Here is a 20,334-nt window from a genome sequence, read left to right on the forward strand (position 1 = left end):
CCATGTTGTGCCGAAGTCCTCGGATGTCGCTGAAGTGTCCTCTCCAGGATGCTACAAGCCTGAGCGATAAATATGAAGACACGTAAGTTGCCCAATCATCAAGGTCTCCCTCTTGACCTAAATGATAATATTCAGAGGAAAGGCAAGCCAATACGTCTGGTATCACTTTGATTGCAGAAGCTGCCGAAAGGGGACGTAGTACACCTTCCAACCGCCTTTGGGGCCCCACTCCTTTCTTTCAGGGTTTTCTCCCTTAGCCTTCATCCCTCCCAAGACCAACCACAAGGCAGTGGTGTGTTAAGGTAATTAGAGAAAGAAAAGGAATGGTAATTGAGGAGAGGGTAAGGAATAGGATATATAGGATATAAGGAGTGTCATGTGAGGCACACTTTGTCTGGCTCCTCTGCTAAGACGTGGCTGGCTAGGTTGGACCTGCCAGTAGCTAGCTACCACTGATATAGCTCTCAGCTTCCTTGGACCACACAAACTCTCCCGCCCACATGGACAGTGCTATGATAAGGCAGTGCCTCGTGGGAGAGAAAGGTGCAATACTGAATAAAATACTTTTTGGAAATCAAGAAACACTGCATCTACCTGTCTGTCTTTATCCAAAGTGATGTGTTGGTCGATGATAGCGTGTCATGACCTCACAGAAATGCAGGATGCACTTCGGTCAGTACCCCTGGGATTTGCAGTAGGACGATAGAGGCTAGCACGAGTGGGGTGGTTGTAGGAATCTGCAACATTCTATAATAATCAATACTGGAATACTTTAGTAAATAACTTTAACTTAACTTTGTCCTGCTACTGCACTCCAGGAACTTAACTAATAACAACTATCTTTCTTGAATACAAATTACTCATTAACAAACATTAACTGGATTATACAACAATAAAGATAACACAATTCTGGTATTATGTGCGTAATATATACGCGAACTAGAGGCTGTGAACCTAGTATCGAGCTGAAGGCTATTCTAATCTGACTTCGCTCACGACCTGTAGCTGACTCGGCCGGTGCGATCTGCAAGTCTCTGTCCGTACCATATGGCGGCGCTGCAAGCGCCAACGAGTCCAGAGAGATTGCAAGTGCTGGACCGCTATCGATTATCGTAACCTCCAGCGTGGTGTCTAATGCTGACACCAAACAAAGCTCTCAGTATGTCTTGTAAGAAGGTGCGAGATGGATTTCACATGATCGATGTTTTCGAAAACCATAGTGGTTGGCGTTGAGGAGGTCATACTGTTCAAGATACCTCACTATGTATGAGTTCAGAATATGTTGTGAGATTCGAAAACAAATCGATGCCAAAGTTGAAACTTCCTGGCAGATTAAAACTGTGTGCCCGACCGAGACTCAAACTCGGGACCTTTGCCTTTCGCGGGCAAGTGCTCTACCAACTGAGCTACCGAAGCACGACTCACGTCTGGTACTCACAGCTTTACTTCTGCCAGTATCCGTCTCCTACCTTCCAAACTTTACAGAAGCTCTTCTGCGAAACTTGCAGAACTAGCACTCCTGAAAGAAAGGATATTGCGGAGACATGGCTTAGCCACAGCCTGGGGGATGTTTCCAGAATGAGATTTTCACTCTGCAGCGGAGTGTGCGCTGATATGAAACTTCCTGGCAGATTAAAACTGTGTGCCCGACCGAGACTCGAACTCGGGACCTTTGCCTTTCGCGGGCAAGTGCTCTACCAACTGAGCTACCGAAGCACGACTCACGTCCGGTACTCACAGCTTTACTTCTGCTAGTATCCGTCTCCTACCTTCCAAACTTTACAGAAGCTCTTCTGCGAAACTTGCAGAACTAGCACTCCTGAAAGAAAGGATATTGCGGAGACATGGCTTAGCCACAGCCTGGGGGATGTTTCCAGAATGAGATTTTCACTCTGCAGCGGAGTTTGCGCTGATATGAAACTTCCTGGCAGATTAAAACTGTGTGCCCGACCGAGACTCGAACTCGGGACCTTTGCCTTTCTTGCAGAAACCTGTTCTGTAAGCTCCAAGTATTAACCACCACATGTCAGTACTGATTTTCTTTGATGATTTTTGTCTTAAATAACGACTCTCTTTTCACATCCAATAGTGCATACCATAATCACAATACAAGGTCTAAAAATGATTTACACAGATATCTAATACAGCTAAGTATCGTACAAAAAGGAGTTCATTATTCTGCCACAAAACTTTTCAATTCTCTTCCATCTGATATCAAAGCCTACAGCAGAGTAGGCATACTCATTGACTGTATTTGTAATCTTTCATTATATTTCCTGTTCATATTCTAGTCTCTGTTTATATTATGTTAGTGTAATTTGTTTTCGCTGTCTAAGATGATCAATCTACGAATCTTCTTTTTTCTGCACCAAAAGTTATTCACAGTATTTTACAGCACATGTATTTGAACTGTATCTATTTAATTTTAGTACACCCTTTAAGCTTATATCACCATATTGCTACTTTCCTGTCATTGTACTAATGTGCATTGTGCATCTATAAATATGTAAACCTGACTTGTTCCACATCCTTGTGATTCATCACTATATGGATTCATGGAATTTGAAATAAATAAATAAAATGAATGATCAACTTTGAGAACAATTACTTTCAGATCTTAACAATCTTAAGTTTCCATTCCCTACCAGTATTATTAGTCTTTTAATATGGAATAATAGAGCAGTTGCTTCGAAACCTGTCAAGAAATTGAACATATTCCAATTTTCGCTGTTAGTTTCTAAATAGTGCACTCACACTGAAGGTCAAATAAGCAAACACACGTGTATTACGACGTAAAGGATGCACTATGCGTTTCTTTGTTGCCTATTGAGATCGATATACTGTATTGGAATTGCAAGACTTTTAAGGTCGCTGTTCAGCGATAGATGTGAAATCGGTTACTGGGGAACATTGAATTGATTTGAAACAAGTTTAGGTTTTATACATTTCTTTGGTTCGTTCATCTGTCTTTGTGTCATTCTCTCTTTCAATCCTGACGTTGTTATACCGGTATTGAACACACAAAACTCCTGCAAATTTGAGAAAAACTAACAGCAAGTGGCAAGTTCTTGCAGCAAAATGCAAGAAACTCTTTCCACTACTTTGCGGAAACTACTTCTTAAAGTAGACGGAGATAGCGGAAGTCGACTTGTTGAAGGTGTTTCCATGTCGAGTAACTTACAATTAGCTTCTGCAAGCGACTTGCAGAAGTTTACTTGCTAGTTGACATGTGCCATTTGACAGGTATTTACTTACATCTTTGAATCGGCGTTGCAGACCAAAGATTGTAAGTATACTAGCTGGCAAAGTTAGTAGTTGTTTATATCGTGTGACAACATCTACAGGTGTTACCGGTCAGTATAAACTGTATTTGGAAAATGAGCTGCAGTGAACAATGTCAGATGTCTTCGAATGGTGTGTGAACGCAATAGAATTAATGTGACTAACTAGCGTCGTGATGTAGTGTTTTTTTGGGGCTGTACTGAGGCATAACAACTTCTATAATACCTCCGGTCTATTTTCAAAACTTTGTTTAGTCAGATTTTTGTGTATGTGGTTGAAATTGAATAGTAGTGTTTAACAATTCTCGTAATTCTGTGAGGGGGATCTATCGAACGGATCGTAATTACCTTTAATGGCCATAGCAAAAAGGCCGTCTCGTTTTTTTAACCGGAAAAAATCTAATTTCATGAAGGAACACCTTCTATGCCAACAGAAGTATGTAGCCATACAACGTCTACTACTTCGTAGACACTGAAAATATGTTTGTAACCCATATTCCTATTATAGGCTCGTTTGTATGGAGGAAAATGTTCTCTCTCTCTCTCTCTCTCTCTCTCTCTCTCTCTCTCTCTCTCTCTCTCTCTCTCTTTCACACACACACGCGCTGAAACGTTCTGTTAATTAAGTGTAAGTATAACCCATAATGAGCCACGTTCATATGGATATGCAAATGTCACATGACAGTTTTGTGTGGTGTGAGATACTGTCAGTGTGGCATTCAGTTACATGGTAATGTCAGCAAGTTGATAAAATATGCGCTAGAAAATTATCATAATGTCCAGTAGTTAATTCAAAATCTAAAAATGTAGCTGACAGTAGTTACTTTGCATGAACGAAATATTTCTCCACTCATGCTAGGCTTCTTAGTGGTAACACTAACCACTTCCGCAGTATTCCCTAGGTAAAAACTGCTTCATTTGTAATGCTGTATTACAGATAAATATGGACACTGTCTTGTTCAGATTGGATAAATGTTTCATAAGTTTTCTCAGCTTGCTATTGTTGCCACTTGATATTATTATTATTATTATTATTATTATTATTATTACTATTACTACTACTACCATGAAGCTAACTGAGATTATCAATCCTCACATCACATAATTTATAGAAAGAGTGGCTAATGAGGTGATGGCATTTCTACTGCTGTTGTACGCAGTCTCAAGGCTGTTGCGATGCAGTTCGCCATTCTAGGTTGTCTTACACAAGCCTACATTCATTTTAATGTGCTTCCTGTAGTCAACCCTTGGTCTCCCTTTACTACAATTACCCTCCCCCCTCTCTCTATTTAAAAACAAACTACTACTTCAGCTTCAAAATATGTCTTACCAACCTATCCCCAGTTTAGTCAAGTTGTGCAATGAAGATATCTCCTATTCAATTTGATTCAGAATATCTTCATTGGTTATTCTTTGTACCCATCTTATATTCTTTAGGAGAAGAAAATCTTTGTATCTGCCATAGCAATAAAACACTGTATTGTGGATAGACTAATTGGTTTCGGTAAACTATGATACTATCATCAGATCTGTAATAACACTACAATAGGTGCTACAAAATGTTAAACAGATAATGCCAGATTAACGCATAGATGAGTCAGTGACAACATACCTTCTCACAGGTTTTTATAAAAATCTTGTGCCATATGCACACAAAATCTTTCCATTAAATCACCAAATGCATGACATATGACATGAATGATGTGTTGGCTTGCCAAAAATAAAAGTTAAAATTACTGTGTATGTAAATAGCCACAAGATTGCAGCCATATGATCACACATCATGCCTATTAGGGTGCCACAAGACTGACTGTTAACAGCCAGTGCACAAGATGAACTGGCAACAAGTACGACAGGTGTCGCTGCAGTGCATAGTTTCCACCATTAAAAGTGAAATACGTAATTTAAAACCAACTGTGATTCCAAGTATAAGAATTAAAAACTTTTTGATGATTTCTTCCTGACAAAACATAGTTAATACATCCTATACATTATATTTACAATAAATTCAATATATATTATATCATCACAAAACTGCAAGTACCTTTATGACAGCATAGCTAAGTAAGTGCCAACATAAATACCAAAGTTAGACTGAATCCATAAAAGCTTTTGGAGATAATTGAAATACAATGGTGTTCAACCCAAAGTCTGGAACTAACACAACTAGTCTTAAAATTATACCATTATAGTGTAACACGCAATGCTTAGAACACGGAAATATTGAGTGATGTGATTGCCTATATCAAGACCATAATTACTATGTGGCATTCAAACAGAAAGCGGTCAAAAATAGGTACAACCTGCTTCTTAGATTGTGCACATGGACGCCTGTAGCAAATAGTACTGAACAAAAAACAAAACATGAACTTTGAGTAACAATGCTATGAAAGCTTATTCATTATGAACTATATATAATGATGCCTAGGAATATTTTCATGTAGCCAACAATCTGCCTGCATCCACAAAGGCAATCCAGTGTGGATGGAACTCTGAATAACTCACAGGATATGCCAGAGATCCAGCATGGGTTCAAGCAATTAATACTGGAATACTTGCAGGCTACCCTTAATAAATCATTTTGTTACACCATTGTAGCACGAAGTCCATGTGCATCACCATATAGTCATAGGTACTAAAGATGTAATCACACCAAATACTCTGCCTGAGCCTGGGTTGTTGCCACTTGCCATTCAGAAGTAGCTCCTCATGGTGTGTGAGATGCACAGGTTTCTGCTTTTCCACATTCACAAGCATACCAAACCATTTGTCCTCCCATGGAGGCAGTTTTTGCAAATCATGTTTGAACAATGAACCTTTTTGTGATTCATAATCTTTTGACACGTGATATAGGCCAACTACTGACACTGATTCAGAACTGGAGCTAACTGCCACACAGCTACTGAAGAGGCCAAGAATTTTAGTGAGGTACCGGAGAAACTGCACTAGTATGAGTGCCAAAATGATCCAGCTATATTTAGAAGCAGATCTAACAAAGGAACTCCCCTTCAGATTTTGTGGTAGATGGCTCAGTGGATGCAGATCAAGCATGAAAACAGGAAGAAGATGTTCTGAACTATGGAAAAAAGGCAAAATAGAAACATTGAACAGTCGAAGGATAAGAAGTGCAATATAGAGCAGCTTTGTCGTGCCTCAGTGGTCATGATGTTGGACTGCCGTGCGGATGATCCGTGTTCGAACCTCATCTCTCTCCTGTCCTTCACTTTTTTTTCTGCACAACATTCTGAACTGTCCATCTGGTCACTGAAATGTTTGTTCCCCTTTTGTAGTCTTGGCAGTTGTCATACTATACGCCGTTTATATAGTGTAAGTCATGTGGTAAGAATACCATCGCAAGTAAACATGATAAATATTGAGAGCAGGAGAGATACCACATACGAGGCCGGTCTAAAAAGTATCCAACGTTTGGCTGAAAAAATATTTTGACTACCTGACGGGGTTCTGACCCTAATCCCCTTCAAAGTAGGCCCCTTGTGCTTGCACATACTTAGCCCACCTATCCTTCCACTGCCGGAAAAACCTCTGGAAGGCTTCTTTTGGACTGACATTCAGTTCTGTCCTCGTGTTCCGCATTCTCTCTTCTCTGCTCTCAAAACAGGATCCTTTCAGTGGTATCTTCAATTTTGGAAACAACCTTGAAATTGCAAGAAGTCATTTCTGGAGAGTACAGAGGTTGGCGAATACTGTAATTCCATGTTTGGCCAAGAAATTTTGGCTCAAATGGGATGAATGTGCGGGGCCATTGTCGTGATGCAGTTGCCAGTTTTTCGCCATCCACGCGCCTGGTCTTTCGCACCAAACTGCCAGAGAACATCTCGATAGTACTCCTTTGTCACTGTTTGTTCTTCCAGTGTGCATTCGTGATGCACAATTCCACGGATATCAAAGAAGACAGTTAGCATCACCTTGATCGTGCTTCGCACCTGCCGCACTTTCTTTGGCCTCAGGGGCTCTGGATGCTTCAATTGCGACAACTGTCTTTTTGTTTCTGGGTCATACCTGTACACCAAGTTATCAAGGAATTCATAAACTCAGGATCATTGTTGTTGGTGTCCAGGAGGTCCCGTTCAATGTCGAAATGGAGGTGTTTTTGCCCCGATGACAACAACTTGGGCACGAATTTCGCAGCCATTGGTGCATGTTCAGATCATCACGCAAAATTGCATGTGCAGAATCTTTACTCACTCCAACCTCTTGAGCAGTCTCCCGCATGGGCAAATGACGATCTGCAATCACCAAATTTTGCACCTTCTCAACAACAGCTGCACTCGGAGCAGTGAGTGACCTGCCAGAATGCTGGTCACTCTCCACTAATGTGTGGCTATTTTTGAATTGGTTAAGCACGCCTTAATTTGTGTTACACCCTTCGCATCTTCTCTGAACACCTGCTGGATCTTACAAATTGTTTCAATTTGAGAATCACCAAGCTCTTGTCAAAATTTGATGCAGTATCTTTGCTCAGCACATTCAGTCATCTTGAGAGAGTCAGTAATCCGATGAACACATTGTGTAGCACCTTGCGACCAACAGGCAGCGACTGATGTGCTGGAAAGCGGGGACAAAATTCACTGATGTGCATAAAGGTCTCTTCCTTACTATGTAGGGTGGTACCATGATATTGTCTCTATTTTGCGTGGGAAAATCAAAGGTCGGATACTTTGTAGACACATTTCGTAGGTGTCTCACAGAAATGAAAACAACAAATAGACAGGTATGAACTATGTTATAACAAAGTAATTCAAGAGTCAAACTTTCAAAACAGAACACAACTTCAAAAACGTTAAAAACATATGTTTTGACAGAACACAGGAAAACTGTGCGATTGTGAAACTGTTGCGTTCATTTGTTGCAGCTTATTAGACAAATTATTGTGTTTTCATCATTTCCTTGAGAGTGATCATTCATATGAATACATAAATTGGTCAAGGAGGCAATCTCACTCACATACCAGGCATACAAATTAGGTGCGTTGGTAAGACATTCCTACCATATGACACAGGTACTGTCACTAATGCCTTGTATGACATACCAGACGTGTTTTCCAGTGGAGGATTCGGTTGTCTTGTCACCTTGTCATCAAACATTTGCAATTCCCATTCGAAAACCACTCCATTTTGGCCGCATCTTCCGATAAGGTACTGTCAGATAACATGGGTCCCTGCTCTGGTGCAAGGGCCCAGGGTGCTTGCAGTATATATGTCAGGCTGTAACTGATTGTATTTTATATTCAGGCTAGAGGTCAAAGGTTAGTTTGCTAGTTGATCTGCCCTTTATTTTAGCTGACAATGAGACAAACGTGGTATGATTTTTAAAATTTTGTGAGATGTCAGATATTTCCCCTAAAGTTCCGGGAGAAGGTAAAAAATGTGTAAGCTGCCTGGCTCATCTTGGGTTTTAGGAAGTGATCAGCCAGTCGCATTACACATTATCTCGATTTACTTTTTTATTCTTTGTTCTGTGGTTCGGTTAAGGTTTAAATTAAATATTTTAACACTGACAAGAAAAAAAATATTGTTTGCGTACTACGCTGAGGTGAAAAAAGTCATGGGATTGCGATATGCACATAAATAGATGGCGGAAGTATCGTGTAAACAGGGTACAAATGGACAGTGCATTAGTGGAGCTGTCATTTGCACTAAGGTGATTCATGTGAAAAGGTTTCCAATGTGGTTGGGCAATATGATGGGAATTAAGACTTTGAATACAAAATGGTAGTTGTAGCTACACACGTGAGACATTCCATTTCGAAAACCATTAGGGAATTCAATATTCTGAGATCCACAGTGTCACAAGTCTGCTGAGAATGTAAAATTTCAGCCACTACCTCTCACTATGAACAGTGCACTGGCTGACAGCCTTCACCAAGAGCAGCGGCATTTATATAGCATTGTCAGTACTAACCGACAAGCAACTCAGAGTGAAATATCCACAGAAATCAATATGAGACAAATTTATCTGTTAGGACAGTGTGGCAAAATTTGGTGTTAATAGGCTATGGCAGCAGACAACCAATTAGAGTACCTTTTCCTGAGAGCACGACATTTCCTGGAGCATCTCTCCTGGGCTTGTGACCATATTGGTTGGATCCTAGATGACTGGAAAACTGTGGCCTAGTCAGATGAATCCTGATTTCAGTTGGTAAGGTCTGATGGTAGTGTTTGAGGTGGTGCAGAACCCACGAAACCATGGAGCCAAGTTGTCAACAAGGCACTGTGCAAGCTGGTGGTGGCTTCATAATGGGGCGGGCTCTGTTTACATGGAATGGACTGGGTCCTCTGGTCCAACGGAACCAATCATTGACTGGAAATGGTTATGTTTGGCTATTCAGAGACCTTTTGCAGTTGTACATGGACTTCTTGTTCCCAAACACCAATTGAATTTTTATGGGTGACAGTGTGCATATTAATCAGGCTGTGGCTAAGCCATGTCTCCGCAATATCCTTTCTTTCAGGAGTGCTAGTTCTGCAAGGTCCGCAGGAGAGCTTCTGTAAAGTTTGGAAGGTAGGAGACGAGGTACTGGCAGAAGTAAAGCTGTGAGTACCGGGCGTGAGTCGTGCTTCGGTAGCTCAGATGGTAGAGCACTTGCCCGCGAAAGGCAAAGGTCCCGAGTTCGAGTCTCGGTCGGGCACACAGTTTTAATCTGCCAGTAAGTTTCATATCAGCGCACACTCCGCTGCAGAGTGAAAATCTCATTCTGGAAACATCCCCCAGGCTGTGGCTAAGCCATGTCTCCGCAATATCCTTTCTTTCAGGAGTGCTAGTTCTGCAAGGTCCGCAGGAGAGCTTCTGTAAAGTTTGGAAGGTAGGAGACGAGGTACTGGCAGAAGTAAAGCTGTGAGTACCGGGCGTGAGTCGTGCTTCGGTAGCTCAGATGGTAGAGCACTTGCCCGCGAAAGGCAAAGGTCCCGAGTTCGAGTCTCGGTCGGGCACACAGTTTTAATCTGCCAGTAAGTTTCATATCAGCGCACACTCCGCTGCAGAGTGAAAATCTCATTCTGGAGTGTGCATATTACTGGGACACAATTGTTAGCAGTTGATTTGAAGACGGTTAGAGTGAATGATATGGCCACCCAGACTGCCCGACATGAGTCCCATTGAACATTTATGGGGTTTAATCAAGAGGTTAGTTCATGCACAAAATCATGCACTGGCAACACTTTTGCAATTATGGTCGGCTCCAAATGCAGGATGACTCTATTTCTGCTGGGAGCTTCAGAAAAATTGTTGAGTCCATGCCATGTAGAGTTGCTGCAATATGCTGGTCAAAAGGAGATCTGGCATGATATTAGGAGGTATCCCGTGTCATTTATCACCTCACTGTAATGGGTAAGTGGATGTGAGTGATAGTGGAATAGAGTGATTGTAATTCTAAGTGAAATTATATTTTAGACTTTTTTTTTGTTTTCTCTGTTTTAATGATATTCATCTGAGGCAATTTTGCAACATAAAGGCACTAATAACTTTGTTATGGAGTGCCCTAAACACACACACACACAAAAGGATTTAACTTTTACAAGCTTTTGGAGCCAGTGGCTCCTTCTTCTGGCAGAAGAGTTGAAGGGGAAGGAAGAGGGGTGAAGGAAAAGAAGTGGAAATGTGTAGGGGAAGGGATACAGTTTAGAAAAGTCACCAAAACCCGGGACAGGGGAGACTTACAGGGCAGGGTAAGGAAGAAGGACTGATTGTTGGGTACTGCAGTGGATGAGATTTGAAAACCTGCAAGCTTAAAGGTGGAAGACAGGGTAATATGCTAATATGCAAGACAGAGATTACTACTAAAACACCATGCGTGAGTTAATAAGAGTGAAAGGCTAAGTGCATTGCATGTAACAGAGGTGGGACGGGATGGTGAAAAATAGGCAAGTCAGAAAATGAAAGATGTAGAAAACTAAAATATAGCAAAGAAATGAGTATTGCCTGTGAATAAATGCGGAGACAGAAAGAATTAACATAAATTAAGGCCAGGTGGGTGGCGTGAACAAAGGACATGTAGTGCTAGTTCCCACCAGCAGAGTTCTGAGGAGCTGGTGTCTGGGGGAAGAATCGAGATAGTGCGTGTGGTGAAACAGGCACTGAGGTCATGACTGCAATAGGATATTATGTGTTGCCTGTATACAACCTGTGCCTATGCACATTCTTCCTTACTGATAACTCGGTAATATTCATGCTGATATAAAAGGCCAAACAGTATTTACATAAAAGGTTGTATGTGACATGATGTTTCACAGGTAGCTCTCCCTTTGCTAGTATATGTTTTGTCAGTTACAGGGCTGAATAGGTGGTGGCAGGAGGGTGCATAGGGCAAGTCTTGCAGTGGGGACAGCCAGAGGGGCAGGGAGGGTAGGGAGATGGGTGCAGAAGGAGCATAGGGTCTGGCAAAGATATTGCACACATTGGGAGGGTGACAAAAAGCTATTCTGGGTGTAGTGGGCAAAATCTCAGACAGGATGAATCTCATTTCAGGACATGATTTTAGGAATCCATGGCCTTGTCGAACTAGCTGATTGATAAGTTCAAGATCAGTGCTAGTGGTGTGCTCAGAAGTTGTTTTTTGGGGGAATCACCAGGATTGGATGTGATGACCCGGGAAATCTCCTTGTCAACTAGGGTCTTGAGATAATTACATCCAGTGAAGGCTGAAGTGAGAGTGGTGGTGTATTACTGTAAATTGTCTGCATCCGAACAAACATGTTTGGCTCAAATGCCAAGGCTGTATGGGAGGGAACATTTGACATGGAAAGGCTGGCAACTGTCAAAATGGGAGTACTGTTGTTTTTTGGTAGGTCTGATGTGGACAGAAGCGTGGAGATCACATCAAGGAAAGTGGCATGGGATTCGGGATGTGACCACATGAAACTTAATTGGGAGAAGGTCTTTAGAGATTCCAGCAATTTTTAACAGGTCAGGCTCGCCCCGAGTCCATATGGCAAGAATATCATCATGGTGAAGCTCATCCTCACCGAAGACCAGCTACACACTTCCGTCCACATAAAACATACCAACAAAAAACAGTACTTCCATTTTGACAGTTGCCATCCTTTCCATGTCAAACATTCTCTCCCATACAGCCCTGACATTCAAGGCAAACATGGTTGTTCGGATGCAGACTCTTTAAAGCAATACACCACAACTCTCACTTCAGCCTTCACTGGACGTAACTCTCTCAAGAGTCTAGTTCACTAGCAGATTTTCTGAGCCATCATGTCCACTCCTGGTGACCCCTCCAAAAAACAACGTCTGAGCACACCATTTGTCACCCAGTACTATCTTGGTCTTGAATGTATCAGTCAGCTTGTTCGACAAGGCCCTGACTTCCTAAAATCATGCCCTGAAATGAGATCCATCCTGTCTGAGATTTTGCCCACCACACCTAGAATAGCTTTTTGTCACCCTCTCAATCTCTGCAATATCCTTGTCTGACTCTATGCTCCTGCACCCATCTCCCACCCTCTGGCTCCTACCCCTGTGATGGTCCCCGCTGCAAGACTTACCCTATGCACCCTCCTGCCACCACCTATTCCAGCCCTGTAACTGGCAAAACATATACTAGGAAAGGGAGAGCCACCTGTGAAACGACACGTCATGTCCTCTCAGAGTAAGCTGATACAATAGCTCCATATTTAGCAATTATATACAATTGCTCGTTCACAGAAAGATCTCTACTTAAAGACTGGAAAATTGCTCAAGTCACACCAATACCCAAAAAGGGAAATAGGAGTAATCCATTGAATTACAGGCCCATATAACTAATGTCGATTTGCAGTAGGGTTTTGGAATATAGGCTTATACTGTACTCGAACATTATTAAGTACCTCGAAGAAAACGCTTTATTGGCATGTAGTCAGCACGGATTCAGAAAATATCGTTCTAGCGAAACACTCTTTATACTCATGAAGTAATGAGTGCTAAATTTTGATTACACTATAAGTCACACAAATATGAAGGCTGTAAATTCAAATAAATACTTAGGGATTACAATTACAAATATCCTAAATTGGAACAATCACATAGATAATGTTGTGGGTAGAGCCAACCAAAGACTGTGTTACATTGACAGAACACTTAGAAGGTGCAACAGGACTACTAAAGAGACTGCTTACATTACAATTGTCCACTCTGTTCTGGAGTATTACTGTGCGGTGTGGGATCTGCATCAGATGGAACGACAGATGACATTGAAAAAGAACAAAGAAGGGCAGCTCATTTTGTATTATTACGAAGTAGGGGAGATAGTGCCACAGACATGATACATGAATTGGAGTGGCAGTCATTAAAACAAAAGCGTTTTTCGTTGCGACGGGACCTTCTCGTGAAATTTCAATCACCAGTTTTCTCCTCCGATTTCGAAAACATTTCTGTTGGCACCCACCTACATAGGGAGAAATGATCATCATAATATAAAAAGATAGATCAGGGCTCGCACAGAAAAGTTTAAGAGCTCGCTTTTCCCACGCGCCGTTCGAGAGTGGAATGGTAGAAAGACAGCTTGAAGATGGTTCTGTGAGCCCTCTGCCAGGCACTTTATTGTGTATAGCAGAGCAATCACATAGATGTAGATGTACGAGCAATCACATAGATGTAGATGCACCAGCTGTTATGTAAGCACTATTTGGCCTTTCATATCGGCATGACTACCACCCAGAACTTCTGTCAGAAGGAGCCACTTGCTCCGGAAGCTTGTAAAAGTTTAATCCTGTTGTGTGTGTGTGTGTGTGTGTGTGTGTGTGTGTGTGTGTGTGCTCCTCTGCTGCCACTTGGTGAGTAGATTAGATTGTTTTTTTTTTAATTTTATATTATTTTATTTATTGCATATTTGACCTGACCAGTTAGGGCCTTAAGATCCTATCTTATAACTGACCAGAACCAATGAATACCAAAAGTAGATTAGATTAGATTAGATTAGATTAATACTTGTTCCATAGATCATGAATACGACACTTCGTAATGATGTGGAACGTGTCAGGTTAATAAAAGATGTCTGTACAAGAAATTACATTACACAAAATATTGCATGACACTAATGATTAAGTTTTTTTTTTTTTTTTCTTACTTTATATCTAAAAATTCAGCCAATGAGTAGAAGGAGTTGTCATCTAGAAATTCTTTTAATTTATTTTTAAATGTTAGTTGGCTATCTGTCAGGCTTTTGATGCTGTTTGGTAGGTGCCCAAAGACTTTTGTGGCAGCATAATTTACCCCTTTCTGTGCCAAAGTCAGATTTAACCCTGCATAGTGAAGATCATCCTTTCTCCTGGTGTTATAGGTATGCACACTGCTATTACTTTTGAATTGGGTTGGATTATTATCAACAAATTTCATAAGGGAATATATATACTGTGAGGTTACTGTGAGGATCCCTAGATCCTTAAATAGATGTCTGCAGGATGACCGTGGGTGGGCTCCAGCAATTATTCTGATTACACGTTTTTGTGCAATGAATACTTTTCTACTCAACGATGAATTACCCCAGAATATGATGCCATACGAAAGCAGTGAATGAAAGTAGGCATAGTAAGCTAATTTACTGAGATTCTTATCACCAAAATTTGCAATAACCCTAATAGCATACGTAGCTGAACTCAGACGTTTCAGCAGACCATCAATGTGTTGCTTCCAGTTTAACCTCTCATCAATGGACACACCTAAAAATTTTGAAAATTCTACCTTAGCTACAGACTTCTGTTCAAATTCTATATTTATTACTGGAGTTTTGCCATTTACTGTACGGAACTGTATATACTGTGTTTTATCAAAATTTAAAGAGAGTCCGTTTGCTGAGAACCACTTAATAATTTTGTGAAAAACATCATTTACAATTACATCACTTAGTTCTTGGTTTTTGGATGTTATTACTATACTTGTATCATCAGCAAAAAGAACTAACTTTGCATCTTCATCAATGTGGAATGGTAAGTCATTAATGTATATCAAGAACAGTAAAGGACCTAAGACCGAACCCTGTGGGACCCCGTGCTTGATAGCACCCCAGTTTGAGGAATCAGCTGTTTTAACATTACACGAACCACTTATTTCAACTTTCTGCATTCTTCCAGTTAAGTATGAATTAAACCATTTGTGCACTGCCCCACTCAAACCATAATGATTTAGCTTATCTAAAAGAATTCCATGATTTACACAATCAAAGGCCTTTGAGAGATCACAAAAAATACCAATGGGTGATGTCCGGTTATTCAGAGCATTTAATATTTGATCAGTGAAAGCATATATAGCATTTTCTGTTGAAAAGCCTTTCTGAAAACCAAACTGACATTTTGTTAGTACTTTATTTTTACAAATATGGGAGGCTACTCTTGAATACATTACTTTCTCAAAAATTTTTGATAGAGCTGTCAGAAGAGAGATTGGGCGGTAGTTGTTGACATCCGACATATCCCCCTTTTTATGCAATGGTTTTACAATGGCATATTTCAGTCTATCAGGGAAAACACCCTGCTCCAAAGAGCTATTACATACGTGGCTGAGAATTCTACTTATCTGTGGGGAACAAGCTTAGTACAACAGTATTACAAAACCTTCCCAATAATAATAATGATGATAATAATAGGCATTTAGATCACAGTATGAGCATGTGGGATTATTTGAGTAATGTATTGCGGAAAAGTTAAAAGGCTCAGATTGAAATACTGTGTAGATTACGTGACCCACATGACATCAAGAATGTTTCCAAGTTTTAATTCTTCTCTTGAAAGCATTAAATTAGTTCAGTAATTCATTGCATATAATATGTAAGCTTTTACATAGAAGCCAAGAAAGCTTTATGGTCCAGTGACATTTACAAAAGGAAATACATTCTCACAAGACATTAGGCATATTTCTTGTAGGAATGTCTTTTGTGTATGTATAGGCTCAAATGGTTCAAATGGCTTTGAGCACTATGCGACTTAACTTCTGAGGTCATCAGTCGCCTAGAACTTAGAACTAATTAAACCTAACTAACCTAAGGACATCACACACATCCATGCCCGAGACAGGATTCGAACCTGCGACCGTAGCGGTCGCTTGGTTTCAGACTGTAGCGACCATTCCGGCCGGCTGTATGTACAGGAATGAGACAGCTTTAATGATTGGCACGTGATGATGTGTACTGTTGGCAGAGTAGGTATTATGTTTTGTGCATAAATTTAACTGGTTGTATATTAAACTAGAGTGAAATTTTGTTTTCAGGTGCGAAAATGTTGATTTTGTTGGCTGTTACCATTACACTTGTGTTTGTAATATTTCTCATTTGGATCTTACGACAAAAGAGCAAAAAAGTCAGCCTCAAAGGAAAACATGCCATTGTAAGTAGAAAACTTATCTTTTTTAATATATTGACTTATAATTAAAGTGTTCACGAGTGGCAAATTTGTGACTGTTAAGACTGTGTAGTGCTGGTTGACGACAATTAGAAATGTGGCTAATATCAGGTGAATCAACGGTTTCCCATATGACATTTTCTGTAAATTGAATCCAGCCATTCCTTGAACATTTGGGTGCCAGATTAGCACAAATACTGTATTATTGAGTGTGTTTGAAATTTATTTTAAAAAGATAGGGATTATATTTTATTAAATCCAAAGATGCAATTTTAAAAACTTGGCACATATATTTCATAAAATTTTGTTTTCCTTGAGTGTGTACATAATTATACAGTAGTATCACTCACTGTGAAATGTCCCAAATTTTTAATTGTCACAACATTGATACACAGTGGCAGCATGCTTTATCACACACCTGATTTAAAAGCATTATATCGGTACTGCATGTATCTGGTTGTTGCTTAAGGTATTCCAGGAACACATCTGCAGCTCTAGCACCAGCAATGTAAGAAATTTTCATGCTCTCTTGTCCTATGTCCTCTTCTTCATCACTTTCATCAATACTTTCCTGCATGATTTTTATTATTTCTTCATCTGTTAAAGTGTGGTCTGTCTCCTAGTTTCCCTCATTTGGCCACTTAGCCTAATCATCATCATTAATTTCTCCTTCTCTTGGGAGTATGTGGAACATTGCAGTGTACAAACTATTAGGAATTGATGTTTCCGAATTGACTGGCTCATTCCTGTTTCTCAGTTCTAGATCCAACTATGCATCATTGGATGGCCAAACTTTATTTCAACTTTTCATTATAAGAACACTCCCCACTCTATACCATGCCTCGGCTGCTTCCAAAACAACATCACATAACTTGATTGCTTTCCACACTTTCACCATAGTCTTGACAGAGTCATGTTGACATTTGTTTGGCAAGGAGAAAAGAAGTGCATGTCGATAATGATGTTGAATTGAGTCCAAAATTCTGTGGTCCCTAGGCTGAAACAGGGATATCACATTGGGTGGAAGAAAGTGTTTGTATACCATCGGACATTAAGAGTCAGAAGGATGACTGAGAACATTGTCAGTAGCAAGGGTAGCTTTCAGTGAAAGCTTTTTCTCCTTCAGCTCTTTTTTACCTACTGGTACAAACACTTTGTGGAACAACTGAGACAATATTTCTCTTTCCATCCACACTTTCTTCTGAGCACAATATTGCACTAGTAGTGTGTTTATGTCACTGCGTTGAGAACGCCTTCACTGCATTGCTGTACGAAGTGTATATAAACAGCTATATCTGGTTCTTCATTCACACTCTTTCACATAACCTTCTGTTTTCCCAACTCACTATCGATTTGGTTTGCATACTGTCAAATAAGATCTTTCTTTATCTGAAATTTCAAGTTTCTGTTTGAGGTCTGTTGCAACATGTGTCTTTGTAGAAGACATGATACTGAACTATAAAGAATGGCACAATTTCAAATGTGTGTAGCATTGTTTAACTTTATAATTAACTAACATAATGAGATTTTCACTCTGCAGCGGAGTGTGCGCTGATATGAAACTTCCTGGCAGATTAAAACTGTGTGCCCGACCGAGACTCGAACTCAGCACCTTTGCCTTTCGCGGGCAAGTGCTCTACCAACTGAGCTACCGAAGCACGACTCACGCCCGGTACTCACAGCTTTACTTCTGCCAGTATCCGTCTCCTACCTTCCAAACTTTACAGAAGCTCTTCTGCGAAACATGCAGAACTAGCACTCCTCAAAGAAAGGATACTGTAGAGACATGGCTTAGCCACAGCCTGGGGGATGTTTCCAGAATGAGATTTTCACTCTGCAGCGGAGTGTGCACTGTGGCTAAGCCATGTCTCCACAGTATCCTTTCTTTCAGGAGTGCTAGTTCTGCATGTTTCGCAGAAGAGCTTCTGTAAAGTTTGGAAGGTAGGAGACGGATACTGGCAGAAGTAAAGCTGTGAGTACCGGGCGTGAGTCGTGCTTCGGTAGCTCAGCTGGTAGAGCACTTGCCCGCGAAAGGCAAAGGTCCCGAGTTTGAGTCTCGGTCGGGCACACAGTTTTAATCTGCCAGGAAGTTTCAACTAACGTAAGTTTTGTGCACAATAATTCATTGTTGTGCATTGTTTAGGATGTGGGCTGGATGTTACTGAGAGGCCGGACTACTAAGGGTGGGATTAGTGAGAGTTTAGTGTACCTTTTTTTTTCCTTTTTTTTCTTTCATGGTGTTTATGGAATGAACGTGGTTATGTGAAAACCATGAAACAGACTAAAATGTCACTTTCATTGAAGAAGTGCATGTGAATAAAATTATAACATAAATATAGGGTATTGATGGGTATTTGTGTTGTAATGTCTGTGTTGCATTTACAGTTGAAAGAAATGTAAGGTAATAACACCACATCCAAGTTCATTACAGGATCTTTGTTTTATAAACAGATTTGTTATGGGGAAAGTACTGTTGAGAGTTGCAGATTATACTTTTAAAAGTTAAGTTCTACTCCTGTACATGAATATCTGCTTTATTTTAGCTATCAAACTAATTGACAGGAATTTACGGAGCTGGCCTTCAATACAACCTACTTGAAGTAATAGTTTTGTCCTTAAATGTATCATAATTGTTTTATATATTCGATTTTTTTTTAATTTGCCAGTAAGAGAGAGGATTACTCATATTTAGATAAAATGGATTAATGAACTTGCTTGAAATCAGTTGTTTAATACTCTATATATTCTCAGGAACTGATCTGCCAGGGACCAGAAGAGATCAGCTATATGGTGGAAAGTATGAGAGGTTCACATTGTGAACTGTTACGGTTAATTGATTTGTGACTATCAACATTTAACAGGAAACATTTAAAAGTAAACAAGTTAACAGAGTGATAAAAAAGAATAGAAAAGGTGCAGAGAAGTAAAAAGCTCCTTGCTTATATTAATTTCTTGCATTGGAAAGCAGTATGCTGCAAATGTAACCCTTCTACATATACACTGATTAGCGATTGAATTAGAAATTGTTGCTGTGATGTAAAGTAAAATAGTTTGATGTGGCATGTCACTGTGAGCTCACTGCATCATATGTTGAGTGTTTGGTTGACAGTAACACACAAGCTGAGCAAGATTGGGCATCTGATTACAACTGGCTTATGTTGGTAGGGTCAGTATGGTTGATTGCTTTCATATCATTAATATCAGACACATGTGCTATGCCATTTGGTACAGAATCCAACACCATAAATAACTAAACATCTGTTAACTTGACATCATATGGAGCAAAGGTAATGTGGGCACATCAGTGTGTGACACAAGAAACAGGAATAGCTTTTCAGAAACTGAAATGAGTAGTTAGTTTATGTCACTGGTAACAGAGTGATGGGAAATTAGTTCTTTGTCACATGCAGTGTGCTTTGAGTAGGTCACAAAATATCTGTAGAACATAGCTGGGATTGGGGTGTTTCAGAGGAAACTTGGATGGTCTGATCCCCACCTTAACATATATATTAACAGCTGTGACATTTATTGTATTTATTGTAGGTGACAGGAGGATCGAGCGGCATTGGAAAGGAAGTTGCAGCAAATCTTCTAAGAAGAGGTGCAAGTGTCACACTAATTGCAAGAAACCAAGAACGCTTGAGCCAGGCTTACGAAGAGCTGAAGACATGCATTACCGATACTCAAAACCAGGAACTTAAGTATTTTTCATGTAA

General features: G+C 40.2%; 1 protein-coding gene across 1 annotated transcript in view; it reads left to right on the plus strand.

Moving 5' to 3' along the window:
- Positions 1-3,280: 3,280 nt before the first annotated feature.
- The window catches only part of LOC126281922 (3-ketodihydrosphingosine reductase), a 65,737-nt gene continuing 48,683 nt past the window's right edge, over positions 3,281-20,334 (plus strand). The window contains exons 1-3 of the mRNA XM_049981252.1: positions 3,281-3,353; positions 16,488-16,603; positions 20,162-20,330. Of these exons, the coding sequence (XP_049837209.1) occupies positions 16,496-16,603; positions 20,162-20,330 (277 nt within the window). The 5' untranslated portion in view covers positions 3,281-3,353; positions 16,488-16,495. The remainder of the gene's footprint in view (positions 3,354-16,487; positions 16,604-20,161; positions 20,331-20,334) is intronic.

The sequence above is a fragment of the Schistocerca gregaria genome, chromosome 7 (assembly GCF_023897955.1).
Source record: "Schistocerca gregaria isolate iqSchGreg1 chromosome 7, iqSchGreg1.2, whole genome shotgun sequence".
In the NCBI taxonomy this organism is placed as follows: Eukaryota; Metazoa; Arthropoda; class Insecta; order Orthoptera; family Acrididae; genus Schistocerca; species Schistocerca gregaria.